At 39.0% G+C, this 18160-nt stretch overlaps 2 protein-coding genes across 3 annotated transcripts in view; one reads left to right on the top strand and one right to left on the bottom strand.

Annotated features, from left to right (window-relative positions):
- CDC73 (cell division cycle 73) overlaps positions 1-18160 on the top strand; it is a 103834-nt gene that overhangs the window by 50734 nt on the left and 34940 nt on the right. The gene's annotated exons all lie outside the window — the stretch shown is intronic.
- On the bottom strand, positions 1468-9745 carry B3GALT2 (beta-1,3-galactosyltransferase 2). Of its 2 annotated transcripts, XM_082765569.1 has the most exons (3): positions 9195-9745; positions 8515-8680; positions 1468-4340 (listed from the first exon to the last, which is right to left on the bottom strand). In XM_082765569.1, exon 3 carries the CDS (start codon positions 4209-4211, stop codon positions 2943-2945), a length of 1269 nt encoding a protein of 422 aa, XP_082621695.1. In that variant the 5' UTR covers positions 4212-4340; positions 8515-8680; positions 9195-9745; the 3' UTR covers positions 1468-2942. The 2 variants fall into 2 exon arrangements, with proteins under 2 accessions (XP_082621695.1, XP_082621694.1); XM_082765568.1 differs by lacking the exon at positions 8515-8680.

Below are 18160 nucleotides of genomic sequence, written 5' to 3'. Positions count from 1 at the left end.
ACAATGCATTTCTTGTCTTGCTTTCTGTTGGGTAGGAAGTGCCAGAACTTGCCAGAGGTTTTAATGATGGAAATGATTGTACTGTTTTGACATGAACTGTTGTTATGCTCTTCCAGAGTAAGCAAATAGCTTCAACACAAACTAAAAAGTGGCAACAGCATTTGGAGAACGGAAGGTAGATCTTTAATTCTGTAGTTTCATGTTTCACCATACAACCTCTCACTCCTGCTTCTGCAAGCTTCATAACAAACTGAAAGAAAACACTTGGATAAAAAAGGTTTAAGTAGCCTTTGGCTGTCTTGATAGTGATTCAAATGTGTTGATAGAGTAGTTTCAAATCATACCCAAATATTAATACAATTTTTAAAAAGTAGGCTGAGCTCTTAAAAGGGCCTTATGTATGGGTTTTTATTTAACATCTTGTACTCCTCACGACTATTTTAACTAGGAAGAAGTTCAATGTGCTGAACTCATTGGTATTATAACTAATTCTGCCAAACTCAGGCAGATTGGCATCTTGCATGAACTCTGAAGTGAAGTACCCAAGAGGTTGTTTGGCTGCCAAACTTTATAATGAAAGTGCCAAACTATTTAATGTTCAGTTATTAACCTCTTGGATTAGACCCAGAAGCTAGTAACAACATTTCGAACTAGCCAAAGTTGGGAAGATCCAAGTAGAGTAAATTATGGTCTAGCTTGAAAGTACTGAAGGCAGGGACTGGTGCTCAAGTACTCACCAGGAAGGAAGGAGTCAGAAGAGAACTACAAATAGGTGGTAATGTTAAAGAGTGTTCCCAAACACTTCGAATGCAGCTTGTGCTACTGTGTTACATGAATGCCAGTAATCATCACCACAACTAAGTCAATCCAATTTCAATCAAGTTGGAGAACGTTAGAATCATAGAATCATAGAATATCCTGAGTTGGAAGGGACCCTTAAGGATCATCAAGTCCAACTCTTGACACCGCACAGGTCTACCCAAAAGTTCAGACCATGTGACTAAGTGCACAGTCCAATCTCTTCTTAAATTCAGACAGGCTCGGTGCAGTGACCACTTCCCTTTTGCATAAATTTTACTATTTTCACACACTTGCTTTCCTCAGAAATGTCCATTTCTATGGTTAAAGGTATGATAGTTTATTGGAGGACCACCCAAAAAATAGTGAAGAGCAAATTCCCTTACCCATCTTTAATAAGACCTCCTTTGAATTCCTTAGAGGACTAGACCAGTGCGATACAGTCTGCTTATGTGCCTAAATTCCTGGATATAGACAGCCTTAGGGCTTCGTAAGATGATTCATCTTTTCATTACAAAGAAAAAAAAACCTGCTGTGTTCTCTGTATTGTGCATGCTATGAAAACTACACTTTAAGAATTAGGGAAAACTAGAAACGTCAGTTAATGCTGAAGCTAGCAATTTATTTCTTCCTGAGCAGCTTTACCATAAAAAGTGAAGGCTGAAGGACCATAAATATAATCACTTTTATTAAATAATAAAAGTACATCAAATATTTGTATTTTACCCAATTAAAAAGTACTGGTCAAACAGAAAACTAATCACAGTTCCATCATTTACTGCTTAATCAAATGCAGGTATTGCTTACCCTGGCACTGTGATAAATAGTAATAACCTGATTCTGATGCAATGCTTCTGTAACTCTGTTGGAAAATGAACTTTAAAAGTTCTGTTTGTTAGAAAACTTGGAAACCTGTAAATAGATTTAAGCTACTTCTTCAATCTTGTTTTCAGTGGCAGATGTAGCTTTAATTTTTAAAATTGCTTCCATTTTGTTCTCTCCTGTATTGCTATCTGGACATGTCAATCTTATGACTTAGTCCTCCCCATCTATAAAGTGAAGTGTTTGGCTTAATTTCCTCTAGCAAACCGATTTTCACTTGACTGGTCTTTTTTTTTTTTTTTTGTGTCTAAAAGGCAGTAAAGAGGAAAATCAAAAAAAAAATTTTGTAGGTTTTCTTCCTCTTTTACAAAATAGAACGTCTTTGAGACTGTAGTGAGACTTGAAGTTCCATTTTGCATATCTGATCAGCCTTTGAGCTATCTTGAAGTTCTGTAAAGAAACTAATAGCAGATTGAGTGAATTTGCACAAAGATGCCAAAATGAATGTTACTTGGCACCAGAATCTAGGAGCTTGCCCTATGACTTCTACAGAATTAAGCAACTTTGTCACCTCTTTCAGGGGGATGTAGTTGAAACTGGAGTTGAATCAAGAACACCAGTAACATTTCAGAAGGCGATGTACAAAGTGGTAGTCTGAACTTTGTTTTCATTTATCCTTTTTCCTAATCCCTCCCAAAAAGCAACCATGCCAGAACTGGATGTACTTTTACAGAGTCCTTTTGCATTGTTTTAGCGTTCTTTTGGTAGTGTCTTAATTGTAAATGCGACACTGCTAAATATGTTGTACGTTAAAGAAGTGTATAATAATTTTCATGTGGTATTTGAAAGTAAAACTGATCTGCCCTTTGTGCATTTCCTTTGTTTCTCATTCTTCATTTTACTTATACCAATTTGAGATAACAACAAATCATTACACTGTAAAGAACTAGAGGTATGAATGCATTTTTAAATAAAATTTGTGTGGAAAATATGCTCAATTACATTTTATTGGCACAGAAGTCAGCAATTGGACCACCAAAGTGTGCATGCTTATTATTGCACATTAACACAAAAATCCTTATCTCATCTTTTTTCTTCAAATTTGCTGGGAAAACCTTTTGGTTATGGTTTCATAATATCAGTGTTATCAAGAACTATACTTTTTATTTTAAATTAAAAAAATAATTTTCAGACTCCACTATGTGAGATGGGGATCAACTAAAGGCTGTCCCGTGAAGCTCATCCATTTTTCACTGTACATGCGTTCAGCGGTATTTACAAATTGCACGGGGGATACATTTGCTAGAGGGAGTGCTGTCCTTCTAGTGCAGTTTACGGTGGCGATACCTGCCTGCTTTTTCTTTCGCTGCATTGGCACAGGCATTGTGCTTATTCTGTTGTAAGTGGTTCCAGTATTTGATCAGTTCACTAGGTTGGAACTGATGGGAGGTAATTAGGTGGCTATATTTACAGCTGGAGTAAGAAACTCGCCAGTGATTGAAGACAAACTCGTTGGGTGGAGGCACAGGGTCAATTCGCAGCTTGGCAAGGCAGATCCCCACGTATACATCCTCTAAATGTAAGCGTCTGATGCCTAGGGAGACTTTGAAGATTTTTTCTGCTAAATCTCCAGAAAAAACATAACCAGTTCCAGAGCAGAATACAGGATAACGTTCGCTTGGATACAAATCAGGTGGCATGTACCACTTGCTGTCCTTGTTCCTGTTAGGTGCGTAACCTCTCATTAAATAACCTGTAAAATATTTGTGCCTTGGAGGAAGTTCTGGTTTCAGAAGCTTGTGTATTAAATACTCAGTATTGACAAACATATCACTGTCAGTTTTCATAACATACGGAACACTTGGACAATAAGATGCAACCCAGTTCATTCCCATCAGAGTTTTAATGGTTAAATTATAATAGGTGTCTAAATATTCTTGTTGAATGATGTCATGGTATTGTTTACTTTCCTCTAGTATGGTGCGCTGGAGGTATCCGTTTATCTTGGTGCTTAGCCCCAGCAAAAAGATGCGAACAATTTGGATGCCAGGCGTCAGGCTTTCGTTACCCCAGGTTTGTCGAATCGCCTGTCTGGCTTCCACTTGGCCTGGCTCTGCAGCAATGAGCAAAATGAGAAAAGGGGTCTTCTCCTGGCATTTGTCAGGCTCATTGATGACGTATTTGAAATGATACGAAGCTGGATGCCCAGCGCCTTTCTCGTTGTAAATACTTCCATTGGCACTGAGCGTGTTTTCCAAACCGGTGACTCCTTGGGGTGACAGCTCGGTGTTGTTGGAGTTGGTGACTGTTTGAGGCCTGAGAGTCTGAGGTACGGCGTCCTTCCACACGTTCCTTAGAGAGCTGTGGTTCATCTCGCTCTTAGTAGACCTAAATCCTCGTATAGTGTAAGCCATGGGATTTTCTCTGAAAGCAGCCCTGCCCGGCAGCCAGTCGTGATGATTAAAAAACAGAAACACAGCAAAAAGAAATACAAGAGAGACCAGGCCAATGAGATGGGTGCGAAATAGAGACCTTTTGGTATTCCAGGTCATCTTTGCAAAGCAGCAGTGTCGTCTTCTCCACTGAAGCATGTTGTAAGAATCCAATGATGAGACAATGGCCAAGCAAAATGCTTTTCCCTTCTTTTCTGGATCCACTGCTATTCTTTGGTATTCATTTTCTTTTGCTTATGTTGAGTGATTCTCTGCAAATGGCTCACTCTGCAAAGGTTTAAACAAACAGAACATAAATTACTAATTTTACCTGCTCATAATATAAAAAGCTACAATGAGAAACTAGACATGAACCTATAATTTAGTCTTTTTTTTTTTTTTTTTTTTTTTTTTTTAAACAGCCCATGTTAGTATGAACAAGGTCAGATTTGTGATAAAAGACAACTTTTATCAAAAAACAAAGTTATTTGATTTGCTTGCTTATAATTCTTTTATGGTAAGAGTTGAGAATACCCCAAAGCAAACAAACAAAAACTAGAAGAAGTGGATCATGCTAGCTGAAGAAGTGTGAAGTAGACCTAAATAGCATCATGTATACTGACTGAAATCCTTGTATGGTGCTTGAGGAGGACTGAATGAGAAGGGCTTGATACCAGATGGAAGGTTTATTGGCATTAATTAAAATTGATTTGACATGCAGAGGCTCGTACAGTTCAGTTTAAAAACCCTTTTTGTAAAATGGTCATGTAGTGGTGGTGGGACAGACGGTGCAGGGCTGATTATGGCAGAGCTGTGTTAGTCACAGTACACTGCTTGGCGTGTTTCCACCGGCCCCGACTGTGCTCAGAAAGTCAATGAGAAGGTGCACCTGTCAAAATTAATTTTCAGGGTCCAGTAACCTCACTGCACAGCCCTTAGATGGTAACACGTGATAACGTTTTTGGTCACCTTTCAAGCACCTTTAACCTTCTGCTCCACAAGGAAGGAAAAGCTTCAACTCCTGGCTGGTGTGCCAGGCTTGTGTGCAGCTGATTTACAGTCAAGCTGTTGATTTTTAGTGGGCAGAGATCTTAAGTAAATGCTCATATTAACAAGAAGTAAAACTGCACAGCTCTAAGTTACTTTCTGGCAAACTATCTGATGAACGTGACTCTTTTTTCCCCTCAGTGGATTTAAATGTAACTGCTGTACTTCAGTTATCATGCAGAAATGTGAAGTATTGCTAATAGCAGCTGTAACTGTAGGAAAAAGTGCCAAAGTAGTCTGTGCTTCATTTTCTCCTAAATTTTTTTCATATTCAAGAGCAGAGTCAATATGGCAGCTTCATGATGCTGCATATTAAAAGCTGATCACATCATCTTGTAAATGAACCTTTCGCTGCACAGTAGCAATTCGTTTGCGATTTTCAATTTGCTCTAATTTATTTCTGGGCCCTAGGGTTTTGTATAGGAAAAAGGATGACAGTTGAATAAGGGTCCCACAGAAAATGCTATTTTTAATATAAATGTGTAATTTATTAATTACTTTGCTATCTTCTAAAACCAATATTTGGATTAATTTTTGCATTTAAAAGCTAAGTGACATGTTATATGGGGAAATTACAGGATTTTACACTGTAAGGAAGTAATTTAAGAAGAGATGGCAGTTGAATAATATATTATTATGTGTGACTGCAACGTTCAGCCTGCCTAGTTAATGTAAGGGGAAAAGATGAGATTTCAAAAAGGATAAGGAGAGACATATAACTAAGCTTTATTTTAATTACTGTGTCAGTTGATATATAAACAGAGTAATGTATATGCAGAAGACATCACTCACAATATTTGGAAGCAAGGGGAAGTATTGCACTGAGTTGAAACTGTAGTTTGTCTGTCTTATTAACCTCCACCAGGAGGAGCAAGTAAGCGGGGATTTTAACTGTGGTTTGTAATGATAAATGTATCTAAAAAGACAAAACTGCCCCTTACTTCTTTCTGAAATGGCAAAATATTTGCCTGGTGATATGCTAAGCTCTTCCCTGTTGTTGTTGCATCATGTTCATGAATTTTGTTTTCAAGCTCACTGAAAGCATTTCTCTTTTATTATTATTTTTTAACTGCTTGGGACTGATGCTATGTAGCAGAAACTGAGCTATCTAAAAATTATTCTCCACTCCACAGATGTTAAACCTGTCTCAAAAATATGCTGCTTGAGAATCAGCCTGAAATTTCATGCTGTTCTTCTTAATGCTTCTTAGCTCAGAAATTATACCTTAGGGTAAAAAGGAACTAAGCCCCTGACGTGGAAGATACATGCTTACCTCTGCACTTACACCTTCTTTTGCATGCTTAGAGAATGAAAGCCTGCTCTCCAAACATAATTTTAAAAAACATGGTTTTAAGTTTCACTGTGGTGTGCAGTGAGTTTTAAATGAAAACGCAGCCTTTTGGGATGGATATCTCTGTATGAGCAAACACAAATGTCACTTCAAAGGGTATCCTAGAGCTCAGGGAAAATAATTGTTTGATACCAGCTTGGAGGGCAACTGTGGGAATACTTGATGAATTATCATTCCATTTCATGTGCATGCTGTTTAGGAAGAAGTCAAAACAAGAACTGCATGAAGAGCTGAATGCAGAGTAGCAGCTGTAATTTGGATTAACTTTGCCACACTGAATTATTCCACTTCTAAAACTTCAGTCGTTAGATGCAAATACTTTGGCAAATCTGTATCACATTACTAATCTGTATTTAATTTTTAGTTGAGGTGGTAGGCTTTTCGTGTGCTCCTACTTTCACATGAGAATAAGTAAAAGGGAGAATGTGGTTATATGTTACTTGTGTGAACTTAAAATTGCTGCCTTTCTATGATGCACAGAGAAATGGGGTTAGAATGGGTGAACACCCCCCTCCTATTTTTGACTGCATCTTCACATTGTGCATATTAGATTTCTTATGATTTTCATCTCATCTACCATTACAAAGCTTATTTTCAGAGAGGTTCTTTCTCCCTTAACATGTTTCCTTGATTTTTTTTTCAAGGTGGGAATTTCCTAGAAAACCTTCAGTCCCTGTTCGCCCTTTAAAAAGGCCTTGTATGGATGAAGGAAGGACCCACACCTGTTTCTTAGCATCATAAAACTATTGACTGAAGGGAAACAAAAAATACACAAACCACCACAAACAACAACTTTGCTTTGGTTTTGTTGTAATCCAGGTGTGAAACATTACAGTGGGCATTTGAAATCCAGCAATAGCTCCATTGAAAAAATACGTGCTGGGATGTGTTTAATAAAAGTAGAGAGCTGTCAGTATGTATTAAAAACAGCATCAAACAGTGTCACGAGAAAAACCATTATTTTCTCTCAGTTTAATTAGGGTTAAAGCACTACTGCATCTGCCTGATTAAAATTTCATTTCACAGAAAGCTTAAGGACAGGCACCGACCATGGGCAGTAGGTAAAAACAAAAAGCAAATAACCAGCTATAACCTAAGGTCTCTATACAGGCACCTGGTCTTCTGAAAGTATCTTGCTGCACGTAACTGCATTTTGAAACTCTGACTTAGAGGAGTTCTTCCTTTTGGGCACTTGGTTGTGCGGTCCCTGCTCTGTTGTCAGATGCCCGGCGTGTGCACTGTGAATGCCTCCCCGATTCTGGTTTGTGGGCTGTGCTCTGACAGTGTTTCAGCTCCTTGTACTTTCAGCCCTGCTCTATAATTGCAGCTTTGCAGACTGAAGGATTCATCTCCCTGTTTACACGCCCTGGATTTTCGTATTTTGATTAGCTGTGGGCAGATTGTTTAATTAGGAGAGTTCAGAAGGCAGCCCGAGCCGCTCTTCTGACAAACAGCAGCAGTTGCATATTAGGCCTCACGTACCGTGCCTGAGTTCACTTACAAACTGCATTAATGTTTTGCACAGAACAGGCAGTGCTCAAGGTGAGGTCTGATGCTCAGGCTTTAAAATGTCAGATAGGAGAGGGGCACCGCCAGCTAGGCGTGCTTCTCCAGAAGTACTGCCTGAGGGCAGAATTTGGGGTTTGTTTTAAAAGTCCTGGGAAGTGGCTTTAAAAGTGATCTGAAATGGGTGACTGTGAGATGCATCCCTAGGTATGGGAGCTCTTTCCAGTCACGGTTGCTTCTCTGCATGTTAGCATTGCCTTGGATAAAGAAAGCACATTTATGTTGCCGATGTGGGGATTTATGGCAGTTCACTGGCAGATCCTGCAGATAAGCACTTTCATTTTGTGGTGCCTAAATCACTATAGATTTGGGTGTTAAATTTCTATTGTAAATAGTAACCTGTCTTCTTGCTTGCTTGCCACATTTGATGAAGTATTTAAATTTAAACAAGAAGCAGAAACGAATGACAATTAGTTTGAGTGCCATTTTACAACCCAAGTTAAACAGGCAGTGTTTTCCTATTAAGCAACGATGGCATGAGGTAATTTACGTGCTCACCATTTTGAATGTGTAGTGTTTGAAGGTTTCCTTTTGGGATCTCAGTGGAGCCTGATGTTACTTGTAAAATGTGGTGCCTGATCGTGCTGCTGATGGTTTAAATCATGTCCGGTCTTTTGCACGCTCCCAATTTATGCTTGGCCGATATTAGTCTGATGACATTTTGCTGTGTTTCAGGGACAAAAAAAAGGAAAGCAAGTGTGAAAAAGGTCTGAAGGCACTTTTTAGATAATGTAATTTGACTGCACGGTCTGTTTTGATGGTTCAGTGCTCTCAGTGTGTGTCACATCATGGCCATTTTACCAGTGCTTTAAGATTACTTCAGATAAGGATTAATTCTGACCTAGTTTCCGAGGATTTCTAACTGTTTTTTCTAGATTGGAGGCTTTTGAGTTTTTAATTTCTCAGTTAAATGCAATCATTACAGTAGCTACATTATCCCTTTAATCCCTCCTGTGCCCACACCAACCTTGTGCAGGCTGTAAGCAGTGTATTAAACAAGTCTGAGATAGTGACATTGTTCGGGGTGGTGAAAGGAAAACCTGCTGGAATTTTTCCCCTGTTTAGAGACACGGTTCATTATCTTTCCGGGCTCTGCAAATTAGGAACGATCATTATCTGCAATGGCTGAAAAGGTAACAGACAATTGAATGAATATCACACACAAGGATTTGACATACCTTCCTTGGTCAGGCCATTTATGGTGCGAGGATTATACCCCCAGAAAATAGTTTTGGCACGCCATCACTTCAGCAAAAAAGATGCTATCGAACATGCGCACATCCCCCAGCAGTCTGCTTCCTGCGATCGCTTTTCACGGTATCCAATCTGTCCATCTGTCTGCCCGTTGCCGCGTTACCTTCCCTGCTCATAAGTGTTGTCCTTGTCTTGGGGCTTTTTGTTCATTGTTCGAACAAAAGGACAGTAGTTCCCGTTCGTGTTCCGATCGGGCTTGTCTGGCGTTCGCAGCCGATGTCTTGGAGCTTTTACATCTGGTGTTTCCCTTGCCGGACAATGCAGTGCTGTGTTCCCTTCTCCTCAGTATCCATATTTCTAATGGTAACGTTAGCTGTGAGTGCTAGCACGTAGTGGCTCACTTGCCTTCAGTAATAGGATTTGCCTCCCTTCCCTCCTTCATTGTTGCTAGGCAGTAGTAGAAATGGGTTCGAGCTGTTTTAGGCGAGGATTGTGGTCTCTGAAATCCATTCCGTAGTTCTTCAGCTGCTGCACAGGCAGGCAGCAGTTTAAATGTGGGCTTTGACAGATGCTGTCTTCTGACAGAGCAGAATTTAACGTCATTGCTTGGCTGAATCCCACGTGATTGTTTGCATTCATTTTGACTGAATCCAAAGGCAGCCAGAAACCTTTACAGGCTCTTGCTCCTGTGTGATAAATGATACATATTCAGTACGAGCACAATGATAGGTGAAGAGTATAAAAATTGTATGATTATTAAATGGATGATTGAAGGTTTTTTCAAATTGTTTTCACTTTTCCTTGACACTGTAACTTATGATTCTCTGGGGGATTTTTAATGCGAGACATTCTATTTCCGTTTTCCAAAAGCTGTTCTGCACTGCAAAGGAATTATAAGTACTTAAACACAAAGCTTCATTTAACCCATTTGGTGCTCTTAGCACAAATTTTTTGTGCCTACGTGATGACAAGAGGAGGTGTTTCTTTGCTCATGCTTCCTTTACACATGCTTCACATGCTTCCCCTTTGAAAGCTTTTTGTAATCTTAGGTTAGTCAATTAAGCTGGATGGCACTAATGTATAAACACGTGCTGTTAAGCTGCCTTTTTGCTGTTAATGGCTTTCTTCCTTGGTAAAGGTCGAAGTCTGCTATTGCAGGACTGGGGGCACTAGATTTCAATTATTGATGGATGTAAAATGACTTGGTTACAGACATACCTATATTACAGAATTTGTCTTTCTGGTCCCAGTGAAACTTGTGTGCCTTTCATTTCTCTTCTTTCAGTGCCTGGCCATGCTATGTTGAAGCACCTTATTATATTTACTATAAGCTACAAATAAAATTGCTCAGTAGGGAATTCTGAAAATAGAATACTAGCAGCATACTTACCAAAATGTTCACTGGTCAGTGCATTTGTCCATTCTTTTTTAAGCTGAAGATTTCAGTGACTTGGACTTTTTTTTTTTTTTTTTTTCTTTTAGCTAAAGGATAAAGCAAGCAGAATTGGTCTGTCATATGGATTGGGGAGGTGCTGCCTTCACTGGCAAATAAGGCTTCCCCAGGCAGTCACTGTGTTTTACTACCCTAGATGCATATTCTGCTAACTTACTAGAAACATGATCAGATTGATAAATCATCTATGCATACGAAATTTCTCTAACTTTGCCTTTAGCAGATCTTCGCTCATCTTGTGGAAAACTAAGGAAAAGCCCCCACCCTCCCCTGCTACTTTGTATTTGTGCATGTGACTGTAGCTTTAGGAAGTCAAAGTTTCAGGAAAAAAAAAGTTATTTTTATCTAACTGCCTTCTTTAGCACTTTTGTATGATACTGGAGGTTCCTGGATATTTCAGGAGGGTGGAGCTCTCTTCGCTCTGGAAGTATGACCTGAAGATTTAAGTAACCTTGTTGTGGTTGTAGGTTGGAATAAGCTTTATTTTGGCTAAATCTCACCATGAAGGGTCAGTGGACTGCTTGTTCTTGATCCAAGGAGTAGTATGTTCCGTAATGTTACTATGGTTACATCTTAAATTAGAAGCTGCAGTCTTAGCCTTTGAGATGCTTCCATCTCTGAAAGCTGGGAAGGAGTTGTACCAATGTGAGGATGTGCCGTGTGTACGCAAGGAACGCTAGAGAGATACCGTGGCCAGTGCAAGGGTGACTGTGCAGCGAGTTCTGCAAAATTAGAAACAGATGCAAGGGGTCAGATAACATGCTTAGAATAACTTAGGCACAAGACAACTGTGAACCAGGCAGCATGTATCTGTGCAAAACAAAGGTGTGTAGCTTTGGAATATTTTCTTCCAAAAACTTTAAAAATTTCCTTTGTGTAATTTTTTTGTAGGGTATCAGTCAAACCTTGTCAAAGTACTTCGAAGATAAATTAGACCCTAAGGGTGAGCTGTTTAAATCAAGTTCTCTCTTGACAACAGTAACAGAAGTTTCTCAAATGGATGTACAGTGGTTGCAATAGTCAGGTGTACTGCTTAGGAAGAAAGATAATTTTCTGCCTGGTGGCCACGAGTCCCCTGGAAGCTAAACTAAATACATACATCACAGCTGACATGTAAATCCAATGTTCCCATATGGGCCATGCTTTTTGAGTACTCCATGAATACTCTGCAAAGATTATTCCATTTTATCAGAGTGAATTGCAGTATTATTTCAGTTGTAATGTATTTAAAGCCTTTCAAGTGACAATTCAAAATGATTAATGGCAAGACTTCCAGAGGTAGTTATCTTCACTTGAAAACTTCTATTTTTCTTCTCAAAATGTGTTCATACATGATATTAGAATGCTTAGTTCAAACTTTGTTAAGGATTGTTATGTGTATGGCCAGTGCCTGTTTGTCTCTGCTTCAAAAAGAATACGTTTCCAGTATGGCATTTAGATTAGAGAGGACAGGGTTATAGAATATTTGTAATGCGAGTGGCTATTTTGTGATCCCAGTGTGTTACTGAACTATCACGAGGATATTTGGAACTGAATGAAAAACAGCAATCTAGAAATGACCACAAGTGTCAGTATCGCCTGCCTTATTTTCCTTAGCAAAATTTCAGTATTTCTTAGTTAATTGTGAAACCCGTCTTACACTTGCTGCGTTTTTATAAATGGTTGAGATTTTGCACTCGGTTGAAATGATAGCTAAGCCATAAATTTAGCGATTCCACTAATCTTTGAATGTTTTGCATTTCGCACACAAATACAGCAATAGAGATCAATCTGAGATGACAGAACACGAGAAAAGGTTTCCAGTAACTGTGAAATGTGTGTATTTTTATGTTCCCTAATGAGCAGTTTATAATTGTTCTATCACTCAATAAAGGATTTAAGCACATCCCTGAATTTAGCAAAGTTGTTAGAGAGAGAAAAGACCAGATGATCTCTAAAGTCTGGAGGGCTTATTCCATTGGCCCAATGAAAAATTTCAAGGGGATTTTTCATAATTCTGAAGCTCTTAATGTTTTTTTATTAAGTGAATAGATATTCTAGCTCTCCAAGAAGAATTCAGTCCTGAGAGTTCATACAGTTCCTTGTGAAGAGCACAGGTCAGGAATGCTTCTAAAATGCAACTGATCAGCCAAAATGCAGCTGCTTTCAGTCCACTTTCCTGTTCTGTTTTTTCATTATATGCAAATTTTATGTATTGGACAACCGTCCAGAAACATTTCTTTCCTCAATAATGTGTTGTTTTGTCTCTATCACATTTTCTCTCCTTCCAGTGTTCTGATTTTTCTTGTCTTTCCCCCAGGCTTTGCATCCAATTATTGCTGATCTTAAGTGCTAAATGAGGATTTTCTTTCCAGGGGATGGACAACATAATTTCATTTATATTGTGCAGCATTTTTGGATGTGCAGCTCTCCCCTGATGAAGTGACATGCCAGTGCCAGTGGTAGTGTTTTCTGCCTGTCACAAGTGTTCCTTTTGCATTCTGAAAAGAGCGTGGACTTTATGAAGCTTTGATTCAGCACAGCAGGAGAGAAGGCCAATGAGCAGAAGTACCAAACGTTCAGAGGCAGTTTAAAGAACTGTGGAAAATAAACTTACGTTTTCCCCTTACCTTATGACCTTTTTCATTCCAGCTGCCTGCACTATAAGATCAACTTGCCCCTAGCATCCCCCCACACTTTCCCAGCATGAGAATTTGAAATGAAAAGTGAAAATGTTGTAGGAACTGAAACTTTGGTGAAGACCTGGTACTTTATATCAAACTTCTTTCAAGACAGGAACGTGGCATCCTGGTGAAGTTAACAGGTCACCACCTCTTAGGCCTAAGGAGAAAAATGCATTGTTCTAGCTTTGACAGCCTGCCTCTTACCACCTGCCCTACCCCTTCTTTCTGCCCAATCTGTTCCCAAAAAAGGTGCAGAAAACCCTTTTCTCCTTTAGGCTGTCTTCTGGCCTTTGAAGCGTCCCAGGGATTTGAAGAGTCCTGGCCCCTCAGGTTCACTGCCCGGACACAGAGCTCCTGCTGGAGCTGCTGGACGAGCTGTGTCCATTCTCTGAGACTGAGAGAACTGCAGCTCTGATGTTATCTCCTTGCTTATTTGTTTGGCCATCTATATGGTTGGAAGATACATACTCAATGTACTTACTGAATATGGGGGCATTTCATCAGCCTCAAAAACTGTTCTGTGTGTTAAGTTGACATTGGTGATGCAGCTCTTCACTTCATGTTAAATAACGTGGAATCGAGCAGCTGGACTTTCAGACCTGTCAGAATTTCACCGATATTGTGACAGAGTATTGACTCTTTCAACGTGTTACATTTCCTCAGTAGCTTGAGTACATTAATTCCTACAGCTCCATTCTGTAGGTACCCACATTTACAACTGATTTTGTGGGATATACAGGGTTTACAGTAAAAACCACAAAGGTTTAGTAAGTGTCTTAAATGCCTGAAGCCTTTTCTTCTAGCACAGATGCTTAGACTGGGAAAAGCAACAAAATCTGTGGGAGAAATCCGTTCTCCAGTGATCTGAATGGTGTTATCCCAGTAATAAATTTAAATAGTATTAAATAGTTCATATTCAACGTAAAACTTGAATCTTAACTTGGAAAATAAGTCCCTTTTTAAGAGCAGTTACTTACTATGCTCTTGGACATGTTGGGGAAACTAGAATTACTTCCAGTATCCTGCATACCAACTGCTTTGATAGGTTTACTTTGGCTTGGCCAGGCAGAGTAGTGTCTGTTTTTTCCCCAAAGTTGTTCCTTGTTAATGATACCCTCAACTTAGTGGTTTCCAGTCAGTGTATATTAATGAATAAATCACCTTAATACGTTTAATGTGTTTTATCATGTATTGTACTTAAATTCATTGAAGCGATTGATTGTTAATTCAAAGTATTGTGTTCTTGGGGGGAAATTTATTTGGAAGTATTCATTTTTATATGTTTCTAGTGAGCAAAGAAATCAAGCTACTGTACGAAATGACTTCCAATGTCCGTAGTTGCTGATCTGTCCTACAGACTTCGTCTTTCTGCTTCTGAAATTCACTTTACATTTCAATGACAGCATTCCTTTAGTTACTTCTGAGGAAATGGAGACTATACCGTGGAAAACATTCTTTTTGTCTGGTAACTATGTTCGTAATTCCTTCTGTAATTTGTGTAAGAGTCTAGTTTAATTTTGTGAGCCTGAAGGTTTTTTCATGTAAAATACTGATGTATAATCAGAATTACTGGGATTTGGCTAATACTTTAATACATGACCAAGAGGAAGTCATTAGAGCTTGGCTTGTGTTCTGTTAATTGTCAGAGAATAGTGGTTCAGAACTAGAGAATTTTTATTTTGCTGCTATCCTCAACTATATTTCAGTCATATTTCATGTAATTTGGGGTTATCTAATGGAATAAGAAAGTAGAGGCAGCTTTCTTGCATCTTGTCCGTCTCAAGGCATAGTATTGAAAATCATTAATGCATACTGTACGCAGGTTTGTATTGAACAGGAAGAAAAATATATTTAATGCTGTAGTCCTGAGTACAAAAAATGTGGCCTAAAATTAAAGATTTTCTATTTCTATGATAGAGATATATTCTAGTAACTCTTAATCACCATCTGTGAAGCTTTCTATCGCTGATCCGTATTACTAGAGTGAATTTATAGGGAGCATCTGTCATCCTTTTAAAATAAATAAATTTATCTGTCATATTCATAAATCCCACAAATCTCATGACCTTGGACGATGGGTTGCATGTTGCAGATTCTTTTTAAGTCTTCTCTCAAGGATTTGTGTAACGAAGCATTTTTCAGAAATCTGAATGCTTTTTTTTTTTTTTTCCTCCCAGTTAATGCATGTTTGAGCTTTACTCGCATGCAAGGGTTACGGTTTACAGTTCCGAAAGAAGGCAGCTAGCTTTAGGGAGTCCAAAATTTTTTTTTTCCCTCCAATCTTTGGGTCTCTGTCTTTACAGTTTTGCTTAGAGTTTCTTATTTTGCCAAGTATAAAAACCTCAGTGATTCTATTAATATCAGTAAGAAGCATAGTAATGCAAAAAAAAAAAAAAAAAAAAAACAAAAACCCAATGGATTTCTAGTTCTGTCACATTTGTAAGCAAGGAAAGGAATCAAAATGCCTCCTTAACCAATCTTGCGTGGAAAAAGGCCTGGATGAAATAAATAGAATAAAGGGAATCCCTGTTGCTGAGAATTTAGGTCACCTTGTATTGAAAAGATAGCTTTTGCCATTTTATTTTTTTTCCTTTTGACCCTATGTCGCATTGTGTGGAAGCATGCACCAGTATCATCTGTACTTTAATGCTGGCTTTGCCTAATGACAAGAAGGCTTGTTTTGTTCTGTGTAATTAACTTCGTTATCCGAGGTGAGCTGGGGAATGGCGTGGGGAAGGAGATAGCCCCGTAACGCGGGAACTGCTGGACGTGGCACGAAAAGAGCAGCTTCCTTGAGTCTCTGCTCTTCCCACAGTGGCAGGTTGGTTGGGACCATTGCCAGGTTAAAATTGGATCTATGTATTCACATGATAATGCCCACAATCTAATAAGGCTGGTGGAATGTCAACCATTAGGGAACAGATGCATCAGCCTACTCGGAATGGTCTGGTGGAGTCGGTTCGGTCCCGGGTGGCCAGAGCTAATAAGCTGTGATGGCTCTGTGTCGGGTTGCTCGCTTGTTCTTGAAACAATGCTGCCGCATACATGAGATGCTTGCAAGATTTATAAATAGTAGCTCCATGCTGTGTGGCAGTGCTGTTTCAGAAGCCCTGCTAGCCTGGGAAAGAAGCTAGCAATGTTTCTGCGGAGCTACCCTGAGCTAATGAAATCAGTAAATCTAAGGCACCTCTCATCTAGGATGGAAAATCTGCTGCTTGGATTATCTCATTGATTGAGATCTGATGGCAGTGATAGGCTGGTCTTATATAGAATGGCTGTCATTGTGGCTTGTCATTATTTTTACCTAATTTCCAAATGTTTCTCTTCAAAATAGACACTAGTCAATGACACAAATGTCTGAGAAGAAAAAGGTTTTTGCTGTTCCTTCAAAATAGGCACCTATTCAACTACACAAGAATATGGCAACATAGAAGCGAAGAAATAGCTCTCGAATAGTTTTTCCTTGCATTTTCAAAATGTCCTTTTAGAAGAGCAAAGGAACAAATACGAAGGTGTGAAGTTTCTGTGCTTATTACTAGCCCTTTTGAGCTACGTGTAAGCTACTATGTGCTGTCTGTTCTCAAAAGGTGATACTGCTATTTTGATTTTGTGTTCTTTCTCATAAAAGTAGAGCAGCACCAGCATAAGACAAAGAAATTATTGGATGAGTCCCTGTGAAATTAAATCTGTTTCTGACTGGTAAAGCTCTCCAGAGCACGTACAAAAAGTTCCAGGGTGTCATAACAGAGGAATCTTGTTGCTCTATTTTTTTTTTCCTCCTCAGAGAGATCATTCTTGGCATTGAGAGCCTTACCATCTTCCAAAACATTGTCTGCTCTCTGTGGCTTACTCATTTTTATTTCCTGCCACCTAAGTGCTCAAGAGTTTTCCAGTGAGGGGATCTTTCTTTGCAACAGATTGCTGTAAGAAAAAAAATATATCTTGTTTACTTTTTGTCACTGACAGTAGGTTTTTTCAAAGGCAAAACAACTGTTTGAAGTACCAGGACAGCTGTGAGGGCTGAAGGAGAGCTGAGCAGGTCTTACTGCTTAAGGCAGATTTCCTTCAGGTACACTGTGAAATCCATGGGATCATTAAGGACAACTGATACTTGCTAAAAAGTGGGTAGCAGAAATAATAGTTGCTCTAAACCTTACGTGTGCCTGTGCTGCCTAGTGTAGTTTGTCATCCTAACTTTATTCACAGTAGGAAGCTACTACTTAGATCAATTTTTGTGTGGATGTATGTATATACAGACAGAAGAGGGCATTTGAGAACTTTTAAAAACCTGTTTTAAAATATGCTTTTGAGCCTGTCCGTTTAGTGGGAGGGTATTTTTTTCTGCAGTGATGGATGAAGACAGTATAGAAGTCATAGCATAATAGGAAGATCCGAAAGTTTGTGAACTTCATGTATGGCTCTTATCCTGTCATGATCTTTGAATAGGATGCCCCCAGACTGTATGAGTGAGACCTTGCCAGCTGACCTTCATTTAAGAGGATTGCGTTTCTGCTCTACCGAAAATGCAGCTATGCCCTAGCTTTTTCAAAGAGCATTCGTATTATAAAGCAGATCTCATAATGCAAAAGCCAGAAGCTTGCAGATGGACTATCTAGCATACGGATTGTGTATAAAATGAAAAAATAAAAGTTGAATGCTGTCATCTTTGTGCTTTGAGAACGACTTAATTTAATCTTCACTACGAAAGGGAGAATAATGGGCAGTTTAGATATAATGCCAAAGGAAGCTGGAAGTAGAGGCAGACTTTTCGAAATGGAAGAAATTGTTTTGCGTGATACGGCCAAAATCCTTCCTGTATTTTAACATAATACAT

The sequence above is a fragment of the Aythya marila genome (assembly GCF_965140915.1).
Source record: "Aythya marila genome assembly, chromosome: 8".
Taxonomy (NCBI): domain Eukaryota; kingdom Metazoa; phylum Chordata; class Aves; order Anseriformes; family Anatidae; genus Aythya; species Aythya marila.
The sequence above is the reverse complement of the archived record's forward strand: the minus strand, read 5'-3'. Positions and strand labels throughout refer to the sequence as shown.

Bases quoted from the DNA above. Each gene is read 5' to 3' on its own strand.
- B3GALT2 (XM_082765569.1), bottom strand. From the start codon at position 4,211: ATGCTTCAGTGGAGAAGACGACACTGCTGCTTTGCAAAGATGACCTGG.